We start from the raw sequence: 27,608 nt of genomic DNA, 5'->3' as shown, positions 1-27,608 counted from the left end.
TCGCCACTGTCTTCAGGAAGGATAGAGATGTTTCCAGAGAGCTGATTGGTCTGTAGGAGGTGTTTTAGTTGATCTGTTATCTGGTTCAGCATCAGTTATCATGGTGATGGACCTGCTAAGAAGTGAACTGGTGTCCTGAAAAGTCCTGAAAACCAGAGTTAAAGCTGAAGTTCCTCCATGAGCTCAGATCCTGCTTGGTAGTCCAGACCTCAGAGCTGTTTCATGCTTCGACCTTCATTTGGCATCAAGTCTCATTGAAATCAGCATCAGTTTGCTGCTTCTGCGTAGAAATCAGCTTATCAAGTGTCTGTATAAAAGGACAGAAACAGAGTGAAAACACTGATCAATAGTCAAATAGAGCAGAAAGAAATCCAAGAGAACAGCTTTTATTACTGTCAGGAGAAATGTGGTGAGAAGAATCCTCACAGAAGTTTGTGTTTGGTTGAAAAGTTGAAGAATGAAATGTATGTGGAGTCCATGAGAGACATTTAGTGCAGTAATGAGCTGTTTAGTAGCAGTCAGTGTTTGGTCTAACAATTAGGGGCAATTAGGGGCGGCATGGCTCAGTGGGTAGAGTGGCCGTCTTGTAACTGGAAGGTTGCCGGTTCGATCCTCAGCCCGTCGTGCTCACGTCGAGGTGTCCCTGAGCAAGACACTGAACCCCTAATTGTTCCTGATGGCTTGTAGTTAGCACCTTGCGTGGCAGCTCCCGCCTATCAGTGTGTGAATGGGTAAATGTGACATATCATGTAAAGTGCTTTGGATAAAAGTGCTATATAAATACAACCATTTACCATTTGGTCTGGACTCTGAACAGGCTCAGTGTAAAACTATAAAATCTGATATGAGGCTCCAGTCTGACTCTGGTCCTGGACTTGTTCTGTGAAGGATCAGAGTTCATGTTTCTTTGAGCCTCTGTTGGTCAAAGTGTAATAATGTGGGATCATCTTTGTGTTGTGGTCCAGTGACTGCAGACTCAGAGTGACTTCCATGAGTAATATTTAACAGACAGCAGTGAGCGCCCCCTGCTGGTTCTCCTCAGTGTTGCTGTCAGAAAGTGTCTTGAAGATGTTTTTTTCTGTACTTTTGGCCTCAGTTTGTCTCATTTTTGTCTTTTTGTGCCATAATTAGTCTCACTTCTGTAGTTTTGTGTCTTTATTAGTTTTTTGGTTTTTTTACCCTTTTGTGTTTTAATTTGTGCCATTTTTTCATTTTGGGTCATTTTTTCTCCTTTCTGTCATTTTGAGTCATAATCTGTCTCATTTTTCCAGTTTTTATATGTTGTCTAATTTTAATAATTTTGTGTTGTTATCATTTCTGTTATAATTTGTTTATTTTTTTCCATGTATGTTGTCCCATTTATGTTGTTTTGTGTCTTAATTTGTCTCATTGTTTTCATTCTGTATTCTCATTTTTACTGTTTTGTGTCTGAATCTGTCTCTTTTTTTAACCATTCTTGCAGTTTTGAGTCTCGATTTTGTCATTATGTGATGGATCATCATTTGGCATTAATGATGAAACAAGATGGCAGCCAAGTCAACTCCTTGTTTGTGGGGTCTAAACTTTTATTGTCTTGTAGGATTAACTGCAGTCCTGCTGCTACACAACAACCTCCACCACACCAACAACACAACTGTTCATTAACTGCTGATATTTTCTTTGACTTTATCAGGGAGACACCATGACGTCAGAGGACCTCAAAAACATCCTGGATGATCTGGATGATGAGGAGCTGCGTACATTCCTGTGGTTCCTGCAGCAGCCCAACCTTGTTCAAGGTCTCCCAGCCATCACAAAGTGTCAACTCCAGACATCAGACAGGTGTAAAACTGTGACTGTGATGGTACAGACTTATGGATTTCAAAAAGCTGTGCAGATGACCAGGGTGGTTTTACAGAAGATCTCCAGGAATGATCTGCTGGTGAAGATTCCTGCCAGCAGCTCAGGACCAGAAGGTCAGTCACAAGACAAGAACAACATGATATCATTACAGTCAGAAAGATGCATGATGGTTCTGCTACAGTTTGATAGAGTTCAGGTTCTGCTACAGTCTGATAGAGTTCAGGTTCTGTCAGTTTTTCCTGAGTCCACATTAAGGTCAGTTCCTCTGTAAAATCTACTGATCAACCCTACTGACTGAATGCTGCCCCCTGCTGTTTAAACTTTGATAGAACACCAAAATTAGTTCTGTATGAGCTGACCTTCTGGAAGCAAAGCATGTCCTCACCTGTTCTCACCAAATTATGAGGTGATCAGACAGTTTCTGAATAATTCTGTTTAGCTTTGAGTCCTACAGTTTACAACCAGAGGGAAGCTGACCAATCAGCTCTCAGTAAGGGCAGAGACATGTTGTTGAAGCAGCTGCATTCCAAATCACAAACCTTTAAGTTTAAATACATCCTACACAAATTATTCACTGTGTCCTGCATACAATTAGAACATCCTACTTCATAATATGGAGCCTTAAACTGTGACTATCCCAGTCTGTAGTAATGTGGTGTCATCTGACTGTGAGCTCTCAGCAGCTCAAACTTATTTCTATTTCCACATCACACTGTTAAGAGTTATGACTGCTCATAGAATGTGGATCAGAACGGCCAGAAAAACATGTTAGTTTTCATTCTCCAAAATCAGTTTGAATGCTGTAGGACATCTGGGTGTTTCTGACATACTACATTTAACATAATATGTACTGGAACATACTACATCTTTTTCTGTGCGTACCATCTGACATGTTATTATGTAGTACTATGTAACATTATCTTCTACTTTTAATCCATCAACAACCTCCCAGCGACCTACCACACTGAAAAAGTCTTCAGAGGGTTTGGATGGAGCAATAAGGCAGTCATGTTGGCTGACTATTTAAGGGGACACTGTTGCTGCATCCTGGGCTTAGCTCCACCCTGGATGACTGTGGACACTGTTACCTCTAAGCTGCGCACGTGCGCAATTGCACACTGCTGACATGGTCTCAGCACATAGAAAATCTGCGCTGCGCACAAAAAAAATCCAACCTAAATTGAAAATAAAATAAATACATAATTCATTCTGTGCTATTTTTCAATGTGAGTCAGTGAGTGACCGGTGACTGGCTGCTCCAGCCAATGATGTGATTCACATACGTATTTATGCAGTTAATCAACGTCATTTACAGACGTCCTTATGTGCAGCCACCTTAGCCGGCTGCTAAAGCGCACTATCGTATCTAGTCTTCTATATATATCAATGCTTCTCTGTGTGTCCGGTTCTATGGTCCTGTCATGGGTTGCCTGGTTACAGACGCTGCTGTGCACTGCTCTGCTCGTTTAAAAATGTCTACACCCGAAACTCCACCATGTCCAAGTTTTACTTAAATCCTTTTTAGTTTTCAATAAGCATTTATTGACAGACTGGCGACCTGTCCAGGGTGTCCCCTGCCTTCGCCCGAGTCAGCTGGGATAGACTCCAGCAACCCCCGCGACCCTAGTGAGGATAAAGTGGTGTATAGAGAATGGATGGATGGATGGATAAGCATTTATTTATTCGCCTATATGCAATCAATAAATGGCCTTTGTCTATCTAAAGAAAACTCACTCAGAACTCTGTTAACAGTACTAAATAAATAAGATATAGATGAAAAAATATCAGTAGGGAATTTCTTTGTCCAGTATTCTGCATTCAGTTGTTTGTTTTTGCAGAATACAGTATTGCACACTGGTTGGCCATTACATTTTATTAGTGTGGTTTCACTGTTTAAAAAGATGCCACTTCTTTTCAGACAGAACCTGTGATCATAAAACAACACAAAACTCTTAGTTTTGTGTTAATAAAGCACTTAAAGCTTTAAGTATGACTAAATGCTTTTTTCAAAATTAAATAAACCACTCCTTGGGTGGTAGTGGCCCCAAGTTCAGTGAAGTTGGAAAGATATTCACAGATTCAAGACTTCCAGCTTCAATAACTTGGTAGATATAGGTTGTCAAAAACATAAACGATGCCTCTTTCCCATTGTTGTAAAGCACACGATGTGCTACAAGCCCAGTTTTAGCTAAAGTCCCTGTCTTTCAAGCTGCGGAAATTAACATTGGTGTCTATGGAGTGAACAGGTACGGTCTGCAAATTGCAAAACTGCTGCAACAGCGAAGAGAGACACAAATATTCAATAACTTCACTCTTATACACTGTACTGTCACCAGAATCACTGCAGCCTTCAACTGGCTCCTGTTGACAAAGTGTTTTAACAGAAATGTAAATGCTGTAATTTGGTTCTTTAATAAACCATGTAACTTGGATGGATGCGATGCTGGCGTGACCACAGTGTACATGTCTGATGTTGCTCACAGGGGTCCAAGGGACCGCTCAGGGGGTTTGTGTGTTTGCTCAGACTCATGAAAAATTAGAGGGAACATTGACTGTGGCTGCTTTAAAAAGACAGACCTTCTTCCCTCTATAGCAGAATGATGATGAGGTGAAGCCAGAACACTCTGTTCTTCAGAATGGTCTGGATATGGCAGACTAATGTCAGAGGAACATTAGGTTTTACTTTGAAGGAGCAGTTTGGTGTCAGAAAACCAGAGTTAATCAACACCATACACTCATCAATAAATGTCAACATAAAGTCCCTTCTAAGTCTGTTGTAGCTGAATTAAATGAAAGCAGTAAGCAGTGGAGAATATAACATGTGATCTCTGTCTGTCTGTCAGTGCATGTCAGTGATGTTGGAGAACCCTCAGAGAACAGAGAACCTTCCTCCTCTCAGACTCAGCCTCCTCTTCCTCAGACTGAAGGTAAAACTGATGGATTGTTTGGTCTGTAAAGAAAGATGGCAGCAGTTCCTCATGCCTGAAATGGAAGCTGAGTTTAACCATTGTGCGTGGTCACCGCCTCAGTGGGGGCGTAATCGACCCAAGGTTTTTGGGGTACCAGACATCCACTCATTCAGAACTTTTTTTAACTAGAGAGATTGAGATTGGGGGGCGGGGGAATTTCCATGATCTAATTTTGACCATGAAAATATAACAAGTTCATCCTGCAAGCAGCTGGTTGAAACTGGCTGCTCTGAAACTCATAATACCAATGTAAGTTGTTTATGTGCCTGCTTAAAAGCTCACTTGTTTCCAGTCACTTGTTCAGACTCTACTCTGTTCAAGTAATTTCTTGCGCAAGTAAAACTTTGCTTTGACTTGAGAGATGGCTGAGTATTAATTTGGAAAAGTCAGGATTCCACTGAAGAATACTCCTGACAAAAGGATTAACAGGAGTACAGGTGTGAAAGTCATCATGAAACTAAAAGTGAGTTTAAGAGTTTAAAGTGCAATCAAGTCCTGTTGTATCACCACAATGAATCAAAGTGCAATTCATACAATGTTAAATCAGTATATAAAAACATTTTATTTAACTCAAAATTAAACGCAAACAGACTGATGCTGCATCAAGAACTCCTGTATTCAGATTCAAGGGTCCACCAGAGGAGGAAACAGGAACAATGGGTTGGTGCTGGTGTTATGCTGTTGTATAAATCTTGACTTTCAGCTGTCAGTATGTTTGTAGAATGGGCTTTCAGAACTAAAAATGTGTCTCACCACTACTTTCTTAGATGCGTTCCCATTTTAGAGATCAACTATTGTGTGTTATTGTAGCACAAGCTTGGATTGTCTTTTTTGTTTGTTTGTGTCTTCTATCTCATATGTACACACTGGTTACTGTAGCTCTTGTTTGGCTTCAATATGTAAATGTAAATTCCAGTTATGTGCGGACACCTTCTGTTCCAATACTGATCTCTAATGAATGAAATATTTATTTGATAGGGGCAGTGCAACGTTATGGAAGCATCGTGGATGTTGACACTACTGGAGCTTCAAGGGAAACAGCTCAGCAGGACCGACTGGACTGCTTAGGTAAATGTTGTAGAAACACAACTTGTGGTGAAAGTATGAATCTGAAGCATTTTTGTAAATATGGACATGTAGTCATGTAGATCACATTATGACACTGAGGCCTACATCCTGCTGTCTGATTTTTCTCTAAAAGGTGTGGATGCCTCAGAAAAGATGGCAGAGACGGATGCTGAGAGAATGGAGAAATACAGATCAATAATCAATGCAGTGGGAAGAAAATATGACATAGAACCAGCTCTCATTGCTGCCATCATCTCCAGACAGTCCAGGGCTGGAAACGTGCTTAATAACGGCTGGGGAGCATATAAAACCTGGGGACTGATGCAGGTAGAAAGAAAATCCCACTCCTTTACTCATACATTGTTGGCAGAGCTTCACTGAGCCTAAACCACATCCTGTTCCTTCTCCATCTCTGTAGGTTGACACCAATCCAAATGGAGGTGGACACAAAGCTAAAGGCGCCTGGGACAGCGAGGAACATCTCTGTCAAGGCACCGAGATCCTGATTGATTTTCTCATGCGGATCCGCAACGAATTTCGCAGCTGGACACGTGAGCAGCAGCTGAAAGGTTTGTTTTACTGAATCAGTAAACTCTCACATGTATCAGCTCTTCTAATCAGTTTATTAGTTCTTATTTGTCTCTCCAGGGGGGATAGCAGCCTACATAACCGGAAATGTAAAGTTCGAGTGCTATAAGAAGGTGGATGAGGGAACCCCAGGCAAAGACTTTTCCAATGACGTTGTTGCCAGAGCTCAGTGGTACAAAAATAATGGCTTTTAACAGCTGAAACTGTCAAACATGTCTGAGAAATCATGAAAGAAACACCTATGTAATGTGTCAACCTGAATTAACATAATGCAATTCACAAACTGTGTCTCTGCTCATTTGATTTATTTTGATGTGACATAATGTCTGCAGGGGTCCGTGTATATTTTGGTAACTGGATTTTCCGTTCTAAAGCAGGTATTGAAAAACAAAAAACCAGTGGTTATTTGATTTTTGTTTTCAAAGGCAAAAATTAAAATTGAAATACAAGGCGTTTTTCCTTTTCACGATCAAAAAGGGATATACGAATTTTTAAAAATGCTTTGATTTTCATTTTTTATTTACAATAACAAAAAATAAAATAAGTAAGAGACAGTAACGAAAAAAAGTCCGTTTTTTCGTTTTCTGAGACCGGAAGTGGTCATCAGCAAGGGTGGAGCCAAACAGAGTACGGTGCATAGACTGTAAATAAATGGGTTTTTTAGTTTTCATGGTCAAAATGAAAGATCAAGTGGCCGATCTTAAAATAAATCAATATCGATTTTTTATTTATTAAGTTTTGCAACGCAAGGGGGCGTGGTAACCTGATTGACAGTTTGTCTGGAATGACTGACAGTCTGGAGGATGTAGCCGAGACTCTGCTCTCCTGGATTGGATTAATTCTGATATGGTCACTGGTGGTTTATCGGTGAAGAAGCAGAACCTTTTCCACAGACACTTTTCCTGCCTGTTGGCTTGTTTTAACCATTTTGCTACCTTCGGCTGATTCTACCAGCAGACACTGAAAGTTCGGTAAGTAGGCTAAATGTTTATTTTCTTATCGGTGCCACTTTTAATGCACTTCATATGCAACTTTCGTGTCAGATATAATGTGTGCCATGCAGTCCAGATGTTGGTGGAGTTTATTTCTTTGTGTATTGACAAGAGAAGAGAATTAGCATCCTGTAAATATATATTATTCCTTTAATATAAATTAGTGATGCTAACCGAGCGAGCTGCTCAGTCGTAGCCTGATTAAACCTAATGTAGCATTAAGCTAACGATGTTTGCATTGTGTTTCATGGAAAAGGCTGAAGTGTGTCGTGTTAGTGTAATGTGGTACATTTAGTTAATAAAACTGTGTGGAGACGCTGGTTCACATTAATGTAACGTTTAGAAAACCTAAATGTGATTAAAACAGTAAGGTTAAGGTTCTATGTTGTCAGTAGTCCTAAATATCTGCTGAGTCTCTGAAGTTAAACTGGAGAAAACAGTAAATTTACTCTCTAGTCGGTAACATTGTTTAATGACTGATTCACATGTTGTAGTACGTCTTAGTGCAGATTAGAAAAATAACCTCCCAGAATATGTCCAAAATAATGATGAACACTACAGTTAATACATTTAAACTGCAGCACAGATAAGCTGGATAATAAAATCCTCTCCTAAAGCTAAAGTGACTACAGGTCTTTCTGTCGTTCAGTGCTTGGAAAATTATATGAAATAGGAAATCTTTCCAGGGATACTTTAAAATGAACCTCTGCTGTTGATGCTGATACTGTGACATCTCTCTTCATCTCAGGTGTCTCATGTTCACTGTGAGGATCTTCTGAGTGAAGCCAACAGAAGGAAAACCTCATCTGGTTGTGAAGAAGGAGACTGAATGGACGACATCCTCAGTGAACCACTTCCTGTTTAGCTTTCACTGACAGAAGGACAGACCAACTCTTTCAGCAGTTTATTATTCTCTGTTCTTAGTATTCACAGATTCTATTTATCACCTTTAACTTCATCTCTGCTGCTGTAGCAGAAATACAACAGGGTTTCTGCAGAACATTAATAGTCATTAAGTTGATTTTGCAGAAATTAAGGCCTTAAATGACATTAAAAATCATTAAATTTGATTCTCGGTGGCATTAAAATTTCTTTCTGCAGTTTTCAAGAAAATAATTGACAATAATATATTTATAGACTGCGATTTGTCAGGTATGTGCATCTGCGTAAACATGCCAAAGCATTGAGATAATTGTTCCAGCCGGGTGGGTACAATTTCTAAAAACTGCATGTTTTTAAAGTGGCTGGCAGGCTGGACCAGGCTGGGAAATGGGGAAACACAAATTCCAGCAAAAATGGCTGAAAAACGTGGATTTCAGAGAATGACTGCAGCCCGTTGGTGTTCATGGGTGGTTCCCAGATTCAGAAATAGTCAAATGTCGGGTTTTCATATAAAAATCATCTTTTACAAAAAAAAAAAATAACAAACCCGTGTAATTTGAGTTCATGGTCGTGGCATTAAATTTTTTTACAGTATAGCATAAAAATGGCATTAAAAAGCATTAAATTTGACTGGTTGATATCTGCAGAAACCCTGTACAATGTTATTTATAGCAGATATGCAGCATTAAAACATCAACACATTCAGCTCAAGAGCTTCATTATTTCCTTCATTGCACATTTAAAAACTGCATTATTTAACAATTGTGAACTGTAAAGATGTGTAAACACATAATAAATGGATGAAATAAATAATGTGTTGCTGACAGTGAAGTGTAAAAACTGAACAGTCACAAGACAAATATTATGAAGAGAGGAGCTTAATCTGCAGCATCATTGTTCTTAATGGAAGGATGAGGAGGAGGACATCAGTGCTGCTCTTCCTCACAGCGATGGAGAGAAGACTGCTCAGACAACCACAGCTGGATGTTCACGTTCTCTGTAGCTCTCAGTCCATCAGATCAGATGTTCCCAATGATCCAGACCAAGGCTGGAAGGAAAAGACACGAACAGTGAGAAGAAGATCTCCAAGGTTCTTTCAGTCCAACTGCTGGAACTTTAAATATCAGAATGAACACATCAGGGTACGAATGAAACACAACAGAGTGTTGTATTTTGTCCTACTTTCTAATCTTATAGAAATGTTTGTTTTCCTGGTTGAGGCCAAAGAGTATTTTACTGCCTTAGATGGACAATAAAGTTTATTATTTTTATTCTAATGTCGCATTAGCATGAACATGAGCTTCACAGTTATCTGACCGTACACTGTTGTATGAACAGAAGCTGTTAAATAGAGTCTGAAGCAAAGAACAGAGATATTAACTCAGAACTGAACTGTTCTTCATTCATTGAACTGAGAGATTAACATTCATCAGAGTTCTGTGGAGGAACGTTAACATAGATTAATTTCTATCTGCTGATCATTAATGAACTGCGCCTCGAAACAGCAGTTTCCCTATGACTGATCTATTATGATTGATCAGCTGTGACCTTCAGGACACTTAGCTACACCTAATAGATAACACTGACTAACCGGGATTAGCCTCATTGTAAATACAAAGTTAGGAAACATAAATTGAGATTTATAGAACGACTTTAAAACACGATGTTAGAACAAGTTTATATCAGAGGTTACAGTCTGATGGTAACTTACAGTAACTTCACTGCTTTATATGTGATATTGTCCAGAAGTAGAGAAGAGTGCAACTAGTTACAAAGTTGACTTTAACACTTACCTGTAGAGTTTATCTCCACTTTTGGAAGCTAACGTTGTTAGCAGCAGCGGTAGCAGCGTCCATAAACAGCAGAAGCCGGTAAATGTGGGCGGGACAGAGAGTCCTCGGCTCTGATTCAATCTGACCACCCTTGCTGATGACCACTTCCGGTCTCAGAAAATGAAAAACGGTTCTTATTTCGTTTCTGTCTGGACAAGGTACGTTTTATCCGTTTGATTCCTGGCTATAAAACACACAAGCAGAAACAAAAAATCAAGCCGTTTTTTCGTTTTTTCGTTTTGAGCAAAAAACAAAAAAACAGGAAACGGTTCGTTTTTTCGTTTTTTCGTTTTGACCAAAAAAACAAAAAACCAGGAAACGGTTTGTTTTTTCGTTTTTTCGTTTTCATCCCCAAAATGAAAATACGACTCCATATTTCGTTTTATTGGTGGGCGGGGCTTCGGAGCCCACCGGTGCACAATAAAGCTCCTGTCCATCACAATAAAGCTCTTGCGCTCGCAGGCATAGACAGACTGACTTTCTTTGTATTGCCTGCCCCCACTGCACTTCCCCTAATTCTAAATCAAAGCAAGTCGTGTACACAGTACAGAGTTTGCACGATAGTAGGCTATTTATTGATTGAATGAGCGAAAGATAGCCTATCTATCGGATTAAACACCCAAGAGGAGGCCGAAGAGGCGCGCTGAAAGTAGGTATATAAAATGACCAGCAGGTGTCGCCATTCCTTAATGTTGCCACCAACCATCCCCTATCAGGCAATTAATACATTGATCTGGGTTAATGTGATCTGGGTTAATGGCAGGGTGTGCGCTCAAAAAAAGGCTTTAGTTTCGAGATACCCCTACCCAGTTAAAACAACACACCACCATGTTTTTAATATCCAGTAAATGTGCCACATTCATTAAAGGTGGCAAATACGTGTTTATTATTAATATTATCATTATTATCATTATTATTATTATTATTATGTTGCTGTTGTTATTTGCTTTAATTTAGGCCTTATATCTTGAAAAAACCTGTCCAATTAGGAGTGAGGTGGGGGAAAGAAGCCCAGAGTTTCATAATGGTCACTCAAAAGTTGATACCTGCTCAACGTAACTAGAAAGTCAAACTCATTTTTAAAATGCACAATAATATAAAGTCATGCAAACATAACAGTCTAGTGAATGTGGATTCTGCGCTGTTTGTCGATGGTGAATGTTTAATGGGGGGAGATCTGGGATAGGCAGATCCAGTTGCTTTGGTTTGGTTTACAGGAGTACTTCTGTACTTTTGTTTTATTCATTGGGAGAGCATAAATACAAATGGGGTTTCATCTTATATGTGATATACTTTAGTATGTGATATAATAAATATATTATATCTATCAGATGACACACAACTTTACATCTCCTCTGACCCCACAGCCCCACTCCCTCCTAACTCCCTCATCGCCTGTTTCCAGAATTTCCTCAAGCTCAAAGGAAACAAAACTGAGGTCTTGTTATCAGTGGCTCAGCCCCAAAGCTTTGGAACTCTCTCCCAACATTCAAAACCCACCTCAGAACCTACCTCTTTCAGCAGTCATTGTCATAACTTCACTCTCCCCTGTTTTAAACATGTTTTAATTTTGTGTTACCAGTGTATTAGTAATGGTTTCAACAGCGCTTTATGTATCTGTGTATATATTTAACTGTGTAAGGCCACTTTGGGTGACTAGAAAGGCAAATAAATGTTTTTATCATTATTATTGTCGTATTATATGCGATTAATCTTATATATGTGATGAATTTTATACAGCATCATACATGACATAACATGACATATTGAGGAAGCTAGATAAAGCAAAGATGAGACTAAAGCCTGGTGAAAAAACAACAGTCTTTAATACAAGAATAACAAAAACAAAGTCAGAAAAAAGAAAAATATATGAAGAACATTATGTTACAAAAATGTTGGTGACGTTTCAGATCTCTCTACACATATCTCTTTACAATGTTGATGAGGTCCTTGATCCCGCTTTGATAACTGGTCGGATTGTTGTTCACAGCATTGTCGTAGAGCACAGAAATGTCCAAGTATTGCTGTGCAAATTCATTTTCAGCTGCTGTTTGTTGTTCAGCTGTGGAGAATGGGTTTCTCCCAAAAAGGGAGACTTGCGTCAGCGATGACCCCACTTCCTGGCGGTAAGCTTGTGCAGCTTCTGCAGCCTCTGGCAAACAATCTGCCGGCAGTTTCTTTGGGCATCCACCCAGAGCCAGTTGATTTGGAAAACCTTTTCCTAAAATAAGCAGATAGAAACACAAATCATCACAGGATTAGGTTTGGGTAATTAGCATATCACCATCATGCATATCAATCCACCTCAATAGCCTTGTTTGCATGCAAACTTTTTCTCACTGCGATTAAAATCATTCCAAACTGACAATCTCTGATCAACTATTTACACATGACAGGATCTATTCCAATTTGGTGTTTACATGAGCAGCTACCGTACATAATCAGAACAGCCGTTATACAGACGTGTAACTGCCTGTGCTCTGTGTCGTATCCACAGAGAATCAACCTCAACACATCCCCACCAAAGGCGATGTGGAGGGCTCCATAGCAGAGCATACGCAGACAGAATACGGCCTGACAACTTCACTTTTCACTGTTTACATGAAAAAAGATTTCATTTGATCGCTTTGGGGAAAGGAATATTCCCCCCCTTGTGAAACCGAATGGAATTCCATTCGTTTTTTCTGTTTATTCTAATTGAGGTGTATATGTAAAATTTTTATTTGGTTACAGCTTCTAAATCAATTCCAATGAGAATGGAAGGTTCCATGTAAAACCAGCTATTGTTAATTCCAAGGGAGTTGTTAAAGCATGCTTATTCAAGTGAGCTGTTAGTATATTTCTACTAAAACTAACATATATTTTGTTTACCTTAATATTCTTATCGATAAGTTACACTGAAAAGTAGTCCAAGTATTTTTGGCTTCAGTGTTCAATACAAGGAGGGAACTAAATTATCTGTTTAAAAAAAAAAAAGAAAAAAAACAACTCTATTCATTGTAGAGTCTGACAGGTCGAGAAATATTTGTTCCACTAGATAACAGACATAGTCAGCAGACAGACACTTACACACATACACAGGTAAATTTCTGGAATCAATTAATACATATCAGAACATTGACTATAATGCCGACAGGGATGGCAAACATCAATTATACCAAGAGCAATGGGATATGAACCACAGCCTTGTAATTTTACACACTGCTATGTTTATAATGTAGAAGTACATTGTAGGCTTGAAAGAAAATGTATAAATCAGTATAACCTTGGATCCTGTGTGCATTCCAGGACTGCACCATCCGACCAAGTCCAAGCTCTGCTACCTGACATGTGAGTGTGGAGACACAGTATCGTGTCACGTTGTCCTCCATGTCAAGTTCCTCCTGGTCTACGAGCTGGAGGAGAGCCGTTTTCAGTGGGTAGTTCACTCTGTTGTTGACTTCTGCCCACATCCTTTCAACAATATGATTCTGGAATTTCAACAGAGCAAAAACAAAAAGTTAAATTTACTTTCAGTTATGACTGTCATTACTTGCAGCTGATATTGAAGCCGAATAGGATGGGCAACCGGCAGTCCAGGGGCCGCACACGGCTCATGCCCTCACTTGAAGTGGCCCTCAGATTAATTTTTGAAAATTATAAAAATGTGTCCTCTGTGGTGCTGAGATACGCAGATATGCCAACTCTTTTATTCCTTCTGCCATCAGGGTTTTAAATGACAGTGACAGTGTTGTTTTGTAGTTTTTAATGCATTCTAGGTATGTATGGATATTGTGCACTTGTCATTGTTGCACTTTATTGCTGGACCCTTCACTTGACCTTTGACAGATCCAAGTATGTGGAATGTGTGTTTAATGTCCTGTCCTGCTGCAACCCATGTCTTCAAACTGAATTGCCCCTAGGGGATAAATAAAGTTATTTGAATCTTGAATCTGAATCAGTTGTACTGACACACCTGGCCACTACAGTGCAGTTCCAACTATCCCTCTTCATCAGTCGTCCCAACTAATGAGGAAGAGATGTTGTGCCATGGATATGAGCGGAGGAAAGAGAAAACGTGATTGAGAAAGTAGTGTGTTCCAGGGTCCAGGTTTTCTCTCTCTCTCTCTCTCTCTCTCTCTCTCTCTCTCTCTCTCTCTCTCTCTCTCTCTCTCTCTCTCTCTCCCTCTCTCTCCCTCTCTCTCCCTCTCTCTCCCTCTCTCTCTCTCTCTCTCTCCCTCTCTCTCCCTCTCTCTCCCTCTCTCTCCCTCTCAAGCTCGGCACAATGTGTAGAGAATTATGTTTTGGAGTCAGACAAATCACAATGAGTCATTCTATTTTGTTTATTTCAAACCTTTTCTATTCGTATTTATCAAAAAGGAATACAACTGTCATACATGCATTTGAGTATGGAATATGCCAAATTACTGTGCACTATATGTTTGGTCAATAAACATATACAAACATAATTAAAACAGCAGTTTTCATATCTGGTTAAGAGTGCAGTCCTATGTGGCCCTCTGTCAATGTCTAAGAAAAATTGTGGCCCCCTGCCATTATTTAAGTTGATTCATTTGGTGGTTTTTACACATGGTAAGTAGGATTCCCAAGCAGAAGAAAGAGGGGAACTGAACACAACAGCATAAGCTGCCTTGATCCTAATGATAATTAACCATTAAAGTCACTCCTTTTTCCCCCTAAAGTTTGCTCTGTATTTTTACATTAGCTTGACTATTACCGCATGTTTTAGAGTGATGAGGAAATGGCTAGCAGTTTTCCAGAGAGGAGTAGTTTGCTTGAGTTCACGATGACCATCAGCTCCAGCCATGGCACAGTTCTTATGGATACCATATCATGTTGCTCTTGTCAGAGACATCAGTATCAGATAGCAGATGAGTGATTGGGTAACGAGGTGTGGTATCTGAATGCCTGATTTACACACGTGGACAAAATTGTTGGTACCCCTCAGTTAAAGAAGGAAAAACCCACAATTCTCACTGAAATCACTTGAAACTCACAAAAGTAACAATAAATAAAAATTTATTGAAAATTAAATAATCAAAATCAGCCATCACTTTTGAATTGTTGATTAATATAATTATTTAAAAAAACAAACTAATGAAATAGGGCTGGACAAAAATGATGGTACCCATAACTTAATATTTTGTTGCACAACCTTTTGAGGCAATCACTGCAATTAAACGATTTCTGTATTTGTCAATGAGCGTTCTGCAGCTGTCAACAGGTATTTTGGCCCACTCCTCATGAGCAAATAGCTCCAGTTGTCTCAGGTTTGATGGGTGTCTTCTCCAAATGGCATGTTTCAGCTCCTTCCACATATGTTCAATGGGATTCAGATCTGGGCTCATAGAAGGCCACTTTAGAATAGTCCAACGCTTTTCTCTCAGCCATTCTTGGGTGTTTTTGGCTGTGTGTTTTGGATCGTTGTCCTGTTGGAAGACCCATGACCTGCGACTGAGACCAAGCTTTCTGACACTAGGCAGCACATTTCTCTCCAGAATGCCTTGATAGTCTTCAGATTTCATCGTACCTTGCACACTTTCAAGACACCCTGTGCCAGATGCAGCAAAGCAGCCCCAAAACATTACTGAGCCTCCTCCATGTTTCACCGTAGGGACAGTGTTCTTTTCTTCGTATGCTTGGTTTTTGAGTCTATGAACATAGAGTTGATGTGCCTTACCAAAAAGCTCCAGTTTGGTCTCATCTGTCCAAAGGACATTCTCCCAGAAGCTTTGTGGCTTGTCAACATGCATTTTTGCAAATTCCAGTCTGGCTTTTTTATGAGTTTTTTTCAGCAGTGGTGTCCTCCTTGGTCGTCTCCCATGAAGTCCACTTTGGCTCAAACAACGACGAATGGTGCGATCTGACACTGATGTACCTTGGCCTTGGAGTTCACCTTTAATTTCTTTGGAGGTTGCTCTGGGCTCTTTGGATACAATTCCAACGATCCGTCTCTTCAATTTGTCATCAATTTTCCTCTTGCGGCCACGTCCAGGGAGGTTGGCTACTGTCCCGTGGGTCTTGAACTTCTGAATAATATGAGCCACTGTTGTCACAGGAACTTCAAGCTGTTTAGAGGTGGTCTTATAGCCTTTACCTTTAAGGTGTTTGTCTATAATTTTTTTTTGGATGTCCTGGGACAATTCTCTCCTTCGCTTTCTGTTGTCCATGTTCAGTGTGGTACACACCTTTTCACCAAACAGCAGGGTGACTACTTGTCTCCCTTTAAATAGGCAGACTGACTGATTATGAGTTTGGAAACACCTGTGATGTCAATTAAATGACACACCTGAGTTAATCATGTCACTCTGGTCAGATAGTTTTCAATCTTTTATAGAGGTACCATCATTTTTGTCCAGGCCTGTTTCATTAGTTTGTTTTTTTAAATAATTATGTTAATCAACAATTCAAAAGTGATGGCTGATTTTGATTATTTAATTTTCAATAAATTTTTATTTATTGTTACTTTTGTGAGTTTCAAGTGATTTCAGTGAGAATTGTGGGTTTTTCCTTCTTTAACTGAGGGGTACCAACAATTTTGTCCACGTGTGTAACTGAGGCACCTGTTGATACCTGCAATATGGTCTTGTCTTGATTATGACAAGGTCATCTTTAGGATAGATGTGACTGGAGTCAATGTTGAAATGGCTGTGCCTGTTCCCTATTTAGGTCATCTTTAGATTAAATGTGATTGATGGCCATAGGATGTTTCCTGATTATCGTAAATCTAATGATAGGTTTTCCAAGTGGGTAGTTAAAGTTACTGGTTACAGTGATTCACACTGCCTTTGAGTCCTCTATCAGGCAGACCAATCAGGCGTGAGTGCCTGATTGGAACATGCCTTTTTGTAATAAACCTTTTTATATACAATCAATACTGTGTGCACAGAGCTTTTTCTTCATCCTCAACACATCATCGCTGCTCAAGATACAACAGAGACATACACATAAATATAATCAGGCTGTTTTCGTCAATATTTTCTTTATCCCAGCTTCTAATCTGCTGAAGAGGCCAATTTGGCAACTCACCTGTGTTGACGCCGTTTGCAAATATGGCTGCCTCACTGTGTTATTTCTGTGGCTTGCCAGTTTCTCCTGCATGAAGAGGGTCAAGTAGAACTCTTTTCCGTGGTCTACACGGATCTGGTCCCACATGCCGTACTGCAGGACCGCATTTCTGAAAACAACAACAACACAGGTGTCACAGTTAGCAAGTTACTCAACATCCTTGTTCTCCATCTCCCTTCATGATTGGCTAGATTCCATTCCATGTCAAAATTCAGCAAGGCTTCACTCAGAGTCAGCTCCCCCCACACGAGGAGCTTACGTATGTATTGGACAAGTTAAATTTTTATGATAGTGTGGCATACAGAGCCATTAGTGGATTAATTAGATCTACTACAATTTACATGTGTAATTAGCATTTTATTTACAGCTCATGTTCAGTGTGTGTTGCTATTTTTCTGTATGTTTTCTGTGATGACAAGAGATTAACTGGCAGAAAATGTAGTTTTCTAGCAGTGTGCATCACCTACCAGCAGAGGGGGCGTTTGCTGCACTGTGTGTGCACAAGGAGAAGGTAAGTCTCGCATTCTAAGAACAAGAATACGCAAGTGTAGTGCAACTGTTTCTTTTGGTCTATGTGTATGTGTGTGGCACACTGCATGTAATATACATTTTTGCACTTTGCAGATAAAAAAATAAAATAGAACACGTTAAAATTAAATTAGTAGTGGAGGGCAGCTTTATTTTACCCACTCTACAATAGCTGGCTCTGACCTTTTTCGTAACCGATTATAGGAACAAATTTGCTTTTAACACACACACAGACCACGGGATCATCTTACAGCAAGAGGTAAAGGAAACTTGCTTCCCTTACCTCTTGCTTGCAGTCCGCTACAAAAGTCTTCTATCAGAACAAGATCTGTGCTGCTTCTGATTCCAGAAAACTGTTTGTGGCGTTTAACTCCCTGCTTTCTCCTCCAGCTGCTCAGCCATCCACTGCGCTGACCCTAGACATGTTTGCCTCCTTTTTCCACTAAAAAGATGGCTGCAATCAGCAACCAGTTCTCCAAACCTGACCAGTCCAGTCAGCTCAAACCCACCACTTCTGCTTCACTCTGCTCTTTTGCTCCTCTGAGCGAGAATGAGTTCTCCAGACTTCTTCTGAGCTCGAAACAAGTCCTCTCGATCCTCTCGAATTCCGCCCGGATAACTGGCATTTTGTTGCTACTTTTAAGAAAGGCCGTGTCACCCCACTGCTCAAAAAGCCTCATCTCAACCCCGCCCAGGTTGAAAACTACAGGACAGTCTCACTTCTACCATTCCTGTCAAAAACACTGGAGCGCTCAGTATTTAACAAAGTCTCTGAACATCTGCGGAACAACAACCTACTTGAGGTACTTCAGGTGTCTAGGTCACGGCTCTAAATCTCTTGCCAGACTCTTCTCTTCTGTTGATCCCAAATGATGGAACAAACTACCAAACTCTCTGCATTCTGCTGAGTTCCTTTCTACTTTTAAGACACAACTGAAGACTGAATTGTTCAGAGAACGCCTGGGCACATAACCTGACTCTTCTCCTCTTTGACCTGTGGGGTAGAATAAGTTAGATGGTCCAAGACCCAGCAGTTAATGATTATTTAGCACTGAAAAAGTATGTTCAAAGTCATTGTAAGTAGTGATACTGAGACTGTTGAATCCCAGATGCTGAGATTGTTACTTGTTATTAGTTTGTTTTCATCATACGAAGAAAAAAGCAACAACAAAAAACAAACCAAAAACAAAAAAAAAACTGGGTGTGGGCGGCACTTCTTCTGCCACTAGATGGCTCAACTATTTCGTTGCTAACCACACTTCATTGGCGCTATGCATGGAAAGTGATGGGGTCCGATTTTCTCTAACTGCGAGTGTGGCCTCTATTATATTCAAAATATTACAACACATGCTTCAGAACATTCACCAGCTCCTAACCTCATGAACCTCAGCATTGACGAACTCCACAAAAGAGAGATAGAGCTGCGTTACAGCTGTTTCTGGGAGAAGCGTCTGTTTACACTGACTTTCCGGGAAGACCCGACTAATGGATAGTCTATGACCAAGGATGGATAGGACAGTGTAGGCACCAGTTGGTATATTTTTGGTGGGTTGCCATGGTCACAGGGGGAGTTAGGTCACGTGACAAATCAGCTGAGTTTTTAAATTACCTGTTCACTCGGTGAATGGGGGGGAACTGAGAGGGTGAAGGGGGAAGTCGCACTTTTGCTGACTGCATGATCTCAAGACATTATGGCTCTGTTTTTAAAGATTGTGGGAATATTCTAATTGTGTTTTTAGCAGCAACAAATAAGCAAAAGCAGTACATGGAGAAGTGTCTTAAATGATCAGCCAGTGCATCCAGCAGGTAAAGTTTTTCCCCTGTTTAGCCTCTCGGCGACTATTTTTTGTTTGATCGTCGCTCAACAGATAGCCTATGATAGTCGAGTCGACCCTAAGCTGTGGAGGCTGACATGACATTTGGCCGAGTTCTCCTTTAAGTCTAAATTCTTGCTTGTGTTGTACGTCGCTTTGGACAAAAGCATCTGCTAAATGAAACTGCAGAATTGTAGAATTACAGGAAGACATAATTAGGTCGTCCTTGGTCGGGAAGGATGATGTAGATGTAGTTGGACAGTGCCTATAATGTAAAACTAAATGATGAAATAGAAAGCCCACAAAGTTACCTGAACACCTCTTGATATATTGTCAGGTTGTTTTTGACAGGCATTGTTGAATGGCTGACAATTTTGCTGGAGAAACCATCTACAGCGAGGACATGTGTCACCCCAAACATCACCAGCTTTTCATTTTGATCCAAGTGCAGTTTGTGACCCATGTATTCAGCACTGTACGGCACTGGATTCAGGTTCCTCAATCTCTGTAATTAGGCAAAAAACAACAAAAGGCAAAAAGTTATGGTAATTTCACAGTGGCTATCTGCACTATGCACTAGTGTTTCATAACACCTACCAGACAACGATCAGCATGATATGGTTGGTTAACTTGTCTCAAGACACTACCAACACGTCCCTCAGATGCTTGGATTCCTTTTGAAGACAGGTAACCAGTCATCATTCGCCTTCCATACTGTGGTCCTGTCTTAAATTGAAGAAGAACATGCATTCCAATTAACAAATCAGTTAAAATCGAGAAACACAATCATGTTGTAGGAAATACTTCCACCTGCCCAGGCCCAGGTGGGTGGGGGTTGATGTTCATTACCCAAACAGGAGTCACCTGAGGTGATAAGACTCAGCCCTGTGTGGCCCTTATAGGTCTGTCAGGCTGGACTATAAAGTTTTACATTTACTTTTATAGTTAAGTGATGGAGTAACATTGTCTGAATATTGTAGTCAGATGAAATAGAATAATATTGACACAGATACCCCATTGCAAATATTGTATCCCCCATCACTTACATTACAGGACTATTTCTCAATCTGCTCCTGCGGCAGTCAGTTAAGTCTGTGCAGTTACAGAGAATGGCCATCAGGGGGCGCGGCCGCTTTGAAGTGTAGAATATTGCAGGCAGTGATTGTGCAAGGCACAGAATAAGCTGATCAGCTGTTCTGTCAACGCTGTCCATCAGCTGTTCTGTCAACGCTGTCCATCAGCTGTTCTGTCAACGCTGTCCATCAGCTGTTCTGTCAACGCTGTCCATCAGCTGTTACTGATATGTTTAATATGTTTCTGTGCAGGATTTGAATCACAATAAATTTGTTACACCTTAGAAGACATCCTTCTTTTAAGAAGCGTAACACCTGCACTACTCTGCTGAGTTCCTGCTGGTTGATACTTCGGATGCATTTTTGAGCGAGTTAAGGCGGACTCTTCACTTATTGTGTTTTGATGTGTTTGATAACACCTACTTTTGATATTTATTGTCTCAATTTATTCCATGTGTCCTTAGCACCATCATCATCTATGAGACAACCAGCTTAAAGCAGAAGAAATAAATGGTTAAATAACTCTCTCTCTGGTCCTCTGGTCCTCAAGACTGATGTGCCAATGTAGAGGCTAATCTTTAACCCCAGCCACCTGCTAGTTCGTTTCACGTTACTGCATTACAGCAAAAGTAATGTATTATGGTAATTGCTCTAGGCCATTTATTTCCAACATCCAACACTGTGATAGAGCACTGAATACTTTCTAGACACTAAAAAAAGAGCCAAATGCGGTGGGCCATCTGGTCAACCTGTAGCGGACTTAAAATGATTGCTCACACTCCACAGGATCGGCATGTTTATTCTCTATAACAGAGAGGCACGGGCATGGGCGTAACCACCATCTCAGAAGTGAGGGGGACAAATTTTTCAGAGCGATTTATCATTCCCTTACATTTAATTGCACCGTCCTTAGTGGCTAAAGAACCACATAATCCCTAACAGCCACAGTACAATACCAGGGGACCAACTAGGCTAGTTCTTTAAACTATAAAGTATAAAACTTTATAAAGTATAAAACTTTAAACTATAAAATCTAAAGTTTTAGTGGCCAAACTCTAGTTGAGTTGACAACAATGTCCCTTGAACATCTACTGGACGAGTAGCCAAAGGTGCCAAACACTGAACATGAAATGATCAGTACTGCCTGGTTTCTCCTTGCAAGACATATCTTATTTTCAGGAAGTTATAATCTCTCTTTACCTGTAAAGACCCTACATCCTTGTCCCTGCTGCTGGCCTCTGATCCATCTCCTCCCTGACTCTGCTCAGTACGTCTCCTGTGGAACACCTGCGTTAGCATGCGCTCATGGTGCATTCACAGACGGCTCGGGAAAACACGTTACTGGATGCTAATAAGTTTAGCTGTTGTAACGGCTGAAAAAAGTGCGGGGGACAGAGGGGACAGATGTGGAAAGTGCGGGGGACATGTCCCACGCGTACCCCGCGTCCGTTACGCCCATGGGCACGGGTCAGAAAACAGCGACACACACACAGGCAGCGGTGCAGCTTCTCTCTCTCTCCTGCAGCAGGCCAAACGCCAGTGTTTACAAACAGTGACGTCACGAAGTCACGTGATTACCGCGCTGGTTGGCAAGAGGAACAATGGCTGATGATAACACTGCGAACTATCCTTCCGTGAAATTGTCCGATTATGCTCAATCCTTATCACCTGAGGCCCGACAAATATACGTGAGTAAGCTGAGCTATCAGGGAAACAGTAAAACCTTGTCAGATCCCTACAATTTGAAGACTGAGTGGGTTGACGATCCTTCATTGTGGCCGGACATTTCCTTCACGGACATTTATTTTTACTTGATTGACACCGCTGGGCAGTTCACCCACCCAAAAATATATAATTATGAATCAAAAATAATATATCTTCTGTTAATCTTCAACAAGATGTCAAAGAAACGCCAAGAAGTTGCTGTATTTTTTGTCTGCAGTATGGCTTCTATGTAACAGTAACAGACCCACAGCATTGGTGATCGAAAATAGGACAATTCTAAAAAAACTATCTCTAGACGCATACAGAAACAAATATGGTTACAAATATGAGGCTGCTGGCTTAAGGAGATGTTATTGAATATGCTTCATTCGACTTTAGTATACTTTCATCGCCTAAAAAGCGATCGGTAACACATGACAACACTGAACCAAACCGAAAGTGTAGAGATCGCTTCACGCGAAGGATGCGACACTAAATCAATATCTTTTGGTAAATAAACTCAAAGTTGGACGTACTAAACATGCTAAACTGTTGAATAGTTTACCTGAAGAAAAGTGGGAGCCACAAACACGATCTTTGCTGCTTTCCTGTTGATGGCTGAAGCCACCGCCATCTTCTCTCTCCTGAAATCGGTATTCGGTGAAATTTCAAGCCTGATACCTTCTCAAAACGCTTCGTACAACCAACAACCACACACGATATTACCATTGTGGTAAATACATGTGCAATTTCATTCATGAAAAGCGATAACTTTACGTATTTGTTTCAAACCCGATACCGTTCTCGTAGCAAGCCGTTATGTTACTGCTGGTTCTTGCCAACAAGCAGCGGTCTTGTACCACGTGACCATAACAAATGACGACACGCTGGCGTCTCCCTAACAATGGCTGTAACTGTCAGAAAATCGTTTTAAAACGTAAGTTTTACCGATCAAAACTCGGATCGAAATTCACTCAAAAACCATAAGTATCTGTTCCTTAAGTTTTTATGAAGTCTTGAAGATGTTATGTTACGCCTGTAACTCACTGTGGGTTTCTATCTAAAAAGAACGACAGAGAGTTGGCTGTTTTCCACTGTTTACTTCCTTAGCTTGAACCTGACATTCCCCCACTCAAATCCCCCCGTGTTACCCCAGATTCCTCACCAACGTTCCCTTACACAACAGAAGAGCCTAACAATATTTTATGGCCGCTAGAACAAAAATTAGGAGAGAGAACATCAACACACGTATAACCTCATCAGAAGCCGTCCGGCTTTTGCCGGGAATACACAGCTTTGTCACATATGCCTCGGATGTGTGCGCCACTAATTAATGACCCCTCGCTACAACAGGTAACTGGAACCATATACAGACAAATATGAACTTCTGGGCTAAAAAAAAACACACAGAAATAACCCAAAAGTAATAACAGAGATAATATCCACATTTTGAGAAGGTTCACCAAAAAACATTATATTCAATTATTTACTCAGCTACAACCCAAACCACATCAATGAATATTTATAAACTGGTTGCTTACCTCATTTATTGCTTTAGCAATCTCGCACTCCAGTTTGGAATCCTGCACCCGTCCTCTCCTTATTCCATTTAGGGCGCAAAATTTTCGGATGTTAGATATGGATACGCCTTTGTTAACTCCACATTCAAAGCGAAGATAATTTGAAATATCATCATCAGAATGCCCATTTTGCATCATGTTTTGAATTATTTCGCCGTAGGGTGACAGCCTAGACTCCGACATTGCATCAACTACGACCTTGAATTGTCCTGTCCTATCGTCTTCTATATTACTACTTCTTCATCTGACGTTTTACGTTGCGTTTTTCCCGCTTTTTTCCACATCCGTTTCCGGAGGCAGCAAACCGCCAAAACGTTTTACGTCAGTGACTGACGAGCAGGTGAACTTCTAGCATCACCCACCCATCGCTCTCGGTACCGCCAACAATTGCAGCATCAGCAGCATTATCCTTTGGGAAAGAATGGAGACTTTCGTGCTGTATAGGGAAAACCAGAGGATTACTCTCAGACTGGATGATATGCGTGTAGAAAGAATTGCACGCATTTTCCAGGTAGGTTTTTTGTTAGTTTTTGTTATCCTGTGTAGTATCCTGAGCAGCAATGATGTGTTGAAGATGAAGAAAAAGCTCAGCGCAGAGTCTTGATTGTATATGAAAAGTTTTATTACAAAACTGCCCACAGCAAAATGTTTCACCGCCAAAATTTTGTTTAAAAGCACACGCACTGGGGTCTGTTCTTACATAAAGGTTTTTTTGCGCGCTTGCGCCAAATGGTGCTCCAGAGGTGCCGCAGGTCTCCATTTTGGAGATAGTTTTTCTTGGTCCAGTGTTTTTTGTTTTGTTTGGATTTGTTTTTTGCCCACCTAACTAACGACTGCATTCTTTCTGTAGGTCAACATGCCCAGTATGTACCTGACGGATGCAGCAAATGTTGCCATTTTCCCTGTTGAGGATGGTAGTTTCAGCTCCCTGGACCTGCGTGACCATGACCACTATGAGGTCCATGGAGAAGCTGGGCAGACCCAAGAGATGGGGCCAGCACCAGCCCATGCACCAGCCGCAGGCTCATCTCGCCAATTTGCCTTTCGGAGTGGCCCACCAGTCACTGCAAACATGAGCGTGCTGACAAGATCGGTTTCCACTCCAAGGTCATTTCACAGGTAGGGACATATGGCAACTTAAAGTTATGGTGGTAATGGTTAATACCGCTCAAGTTAATAATTTACAATCTAATTTTAAGCAAACAGCATAGTGGATGTAAACAACATATTACTAAAGACAGAAGCATGGTGCATTTAGAGTTTTACATGGGCTCACACGCTGGGTTGTTTGACCAAATGAATGCAGTTATGTAGCTTGGTTTGCTTCATTCATTACAGGGCCAATCATGTGTCCGACGTGGTGGAGGGGAAACTACTTTCAAGGAGAGTGGTCATGGTGCGGTTTACGGAGGCGGAGGCAACTGTGTCCATCATCATACACAAACTAAAGGTTGCCATGGCAGACGATGAGGACTACACCCTCACTGACACCGCCGGCAATGAAATTGTCGAATCGGAAGGGACAACAGGTAAATAAAATATTTTATTATTTAATTTATATTTAGCCTACACCAAATGCATACGAAAAAATAGCATAACATCAATGGTCAGAAAGTAGAGGCTTTAGGCCTACATTACTCTTTACTTTTGTTAACTTCTCTCTTTGTCTGTCTTTTTTTTCTGCATTTCTTCTTTGAAGGATCAATGTACTGGAAGCAAAGTGCACGAAAAATTTTTGCCATCAAGACTAGCACTTTCCAGCAGTGGCGCAGGCGGCATTCCAGCCACAGGTATTGTTTAGATACAAACACAAGATTTGCTTGTGAAAGGTTGGTTTGGGTTTTTGGGGGTTGACATTGTACTTTTCAGTGGCTTGCCACTGTGGACCAGTGGTTGCCCGCCCAGACACCAGCAAGGTCCGGTGTGGGAGTATCTAGTTGGCCAAAGCACTCATAATGTTGACTTTACATGTTCACATCATGCCATTGTGCGTTTCCTTTGAGGTCTGGTCCAGACCACTATCAAGTTAAACTATGAATCATAGCTTCTCCATTTTATTTAATTTTTCCTTGTCATCGTTCAAACTTTTACAATACAATCATTCTCAGATAAATTATACACAGTATACTAATTTCTCAAATGGCTTGAATTTTTTTAAATTTAATAACAATATGCTTAATGTGACAAATGCAGAAATGAAGACGTCCAGAGGCTGCAGGACCAAGTGGAGGAACTGCTGGAGGCATCCCAAGGGCTGGGGGAAGTCACACGGAATATTGATACCCTTGTGACCCTCAGCCGCAACCTGTCTCCAGTGTGGCTGGAATTTAAACAAGCCTTCATATGTTTGGTCTGCAGAGGTACTGCTTCCATTCTGCATGTTTGAATATTACTGGTTGGCATAACATCAAATGTAGCAGTATCAATGTTTTGTCTTGAAATTATGAATTTAGGAGAAAAAGGAAAACAAAGAATTGAAAACACACCAGGCTATTCAAGTTGCTTCATATATGTTGATTGGGAAGTCTTGTCTGCATGAATTGATGAAACTACTTGGATAAGAAGTGAAACAGCCAAGACAAAATAAGTCCAGTTGTCTAGTTTGAAATGCCTTGAAAGGACTCTATTCTCATCCAGATCCCTTCATGCTAATCAGTACATTATTTTTACATACCTGTATTTCTTTTTCCAGCTACCATGACTCGGCCCATGTTTACATCCTGCTGTCGGAGCCTGGTGGGGTGTGTGGATTGTGTCCGAGAGTGGGAACGAAATTCTAATCAGTGCCTCAAGTGCAGGGAAGACCTGCCTACCTACACTGAGGTAGCAGGACTGTCTGCAGCACTAGACTGCCTGAGGTCAACTCAGTAGTTGTGACAAAATGGGCTATTGTCACAGCTTCACTACTTTCGGAAATTAACTGTACATATTCATTTCCTGTCTTGCATTATTGGGCAAACTGATTAATCCAGGTGTGTCTGGTTGAGACTGCTGCAACAAGACACACCTGGATTTATCAGTTTGCCCAATAATGCAAGACAGGAAATGAATGTGCACAGTTAATTTCAGGAAGTAGTGGAGCTGTGAAAACAGCACATTGGAATATTTTATGTTATGATATGTTCACATTTATGTTTTATTTAGAGTTACGGTTTATTAGTTAAGTTTGCTTGTTAAGTTTAACTTTTGAGGCTTTATTAAAGAGATAGTTGTTTTTCTCATAGTCTTTGGTCTCAATTTCTTTAATCTTCTCAGTCATTCAAAGAAAAGTATAACTGTAGCAATGCAGGGACAAAGACTACAGGTGTTACAGTAAACATGCTCTCACAGATTAGAATAATATTGGTTCATGATGAAGATATAAGCAACATAGGTCACGAAAAATGATGTATCCATTTTATTTAATTTTCCTTATCATTCCAACTTTTACAATACAATCATTCTCAGATAAATTATACACAGTATATTAATTTCTCAAATGGCTTCAATTTTTTAAATTTCACAATATGCTTAATGTGACAAATGCAGAAATGAAGACGTCCAGAGGAAGAACAAGAAAAATGGTGAAGGGTGCCGTGAAGACTACTTTATTTTTTACAGGCAAAATGGTTGCTATCCTCAGGAATAGCAGAATCTGCAATGCAATTGAAGATTAAAACATCTAGCAC

The 27,608-nt window shown here is 40.5% G+C and overlaps 2 protein-coding genes and 2 long non-coding RNA genes across 5 annotated transcripts; 2 read left to right on the top strand and 2 right to left on the bottom strand.

Annotated features, from left to right (window-relative positions):
* Positions 1-1,471: 1,471 nt before the first annotated feature.
* Positions 1,472-6,750, top strand: LOC127532023 (lysozyme g-like). Of its 2 annotated transcripts, none has more exons than XM_051943035.1 (7): positions 1,472-1,550; positions 1,673-1,955; positions 4,686-4,769; positions 5,790-5,879; positions 6,013-6,206; positions 6,298-6,448; positions 6,509-6,750. In XM_051943035.1, the coding sequence occupies exons 1-7, from the start codon at positions 1,491-1,493 to the stop codon at positions 6,574-6,576; spliced, it is 930 nt and encodes a 309-aa protein (XP_051798995.1). In that variant the 5' UTR covers positions 1,472-1,490; the 3' UTR covers positions 6,577-6,750. The 2 variants fall into 2 exon arrangements, with proteins under 2 accessions (XP_051798995.1, XP_051798994.1); XM_051943034.1 differs by having other exon boundaries at positions 1,529-1,550; positions 6,528-6,750.
* A 1,598-nt stretch (positions 6,751-8,348) lies between these two features.
* LOC127532077 (uncharacterized) lies at positions 8,349-10,318 on the bottom strand. The gene is made up of 2 exons (XR_007939329.1): positions 10,135-10,318; positions 8,349-9,389 (listed from the first exon to the last, which is right to left on the bottom strand). It is a non-coding gene; the product is annotated as an uncharacterized LOC127532077 (long non-coding RNA).
* A 1,662-nt stretch (positions 10,319-11,980) lies between these two features.
* On the bottom strand, positions 11,981-21,970 carry LOC127532021 (uncharacterized). The gene is made up of 6 exons (XM_051943032.1): positions 21,857-21,970; positions 20,181-20,309; positions 19,895-20,088; positions 17,203-17,350; positions 13,439-13,643; positions 11,981-12,394 (listed from the first exon to the last, which is right to left on the bottom strand). Exons 1-6 carry the CDS (start codon positions 21,968-21,970, stop codon positions 12,090-12,092), a joined length of 1,095 nt encoding a protein of 364 aa, XP_051798992.1. The 3' UTR covers positions 11,981-12,089.
* A 3,322-nt stretch (positions 21,971-25,292) lies between these two features.
* On the top strand, positions 25,293-26,858 carry LOC127532078 (uncharacterized). The gene is made up of 4 exons (XR_007939330.1): positions 25,293-25,469; positions 25,640-25,730; positions 26,134-26,300; positions 26,633-26,858. It is a non-coding gene; the product is annotated as an uncharacterized LOC127532078 (long non-coding RNA).
* Positions 26,859-27,608: the final 750 nt, after the last annotated feature.

The sequence above is a fragment of the Acanthochromis polyacanthus genome, chromosome 22, assembly GCF_021347895.1.
Source record: "Acanthochromis polyacanthus isolate Apoly-LR-REF ecotype Palm Island chromosome 22, KAUST_Apoly_ChrSc, whole genome shotgun sequence".
Lineage (NCBI taxonomy): Eukaryota > Metazoa > Chordata > Actinopteri > Pomacentridae > Acanthochromis > Acanthochromis polyacanthus.
The sequence above is the reverse complement of the archived record's forward strand: the minus strand, read 5'-3'. Positions and strand labels throughout refer to the sequence as shown.

Excerpts from the sequence above, each read along its gene's own strand:
- LOC127532023 (XM_051943035.1), top strand. The coding sequence starts at position 1,491 with ATGGATCATCATTTGGCATTAATGATGAAACAAGATGGCAGCCAAGTC. Across the intron at positions 4,770-5,789 it reads TCCTCTTCCTCAGACTGAAG|GGGCAGTGCAACGTTATGGA; the intron begins GTAAAACTGATG and ends TTTATTTGATAG. Across the intron at positions 5,880-6,012 it reads GGACCGACTGGACTGCTTAG|GTGTGGATGCCTCAGAAAAG; the intron begins GTAAATGTTGTA and ends TTTCTCTAAAAG.
- LOC127532021 (XM_051943032.1), bottom strand. The coding sequence starts at position 21,970 with ATGCACCATGAGCGCATGCTAACGCAGGTGTTCCACAGGAGACGTACT. Across the intron at positions 17,351-19,894 it reads ATATATCAAGAGGTGTTCAG|AAATGCGGTCCTGCAGTACG; the intron begins GTAACTTTGTGG and ends TGTTGTTTTCAG. Across the intron at positions 13,644-17,202 it reads TGCAAACGGCGTCAACACAG|AATCATATTGTTGAAAGGAT; the intron begins GTGAGTTGCCAA and ends TTGAAATTCCAG.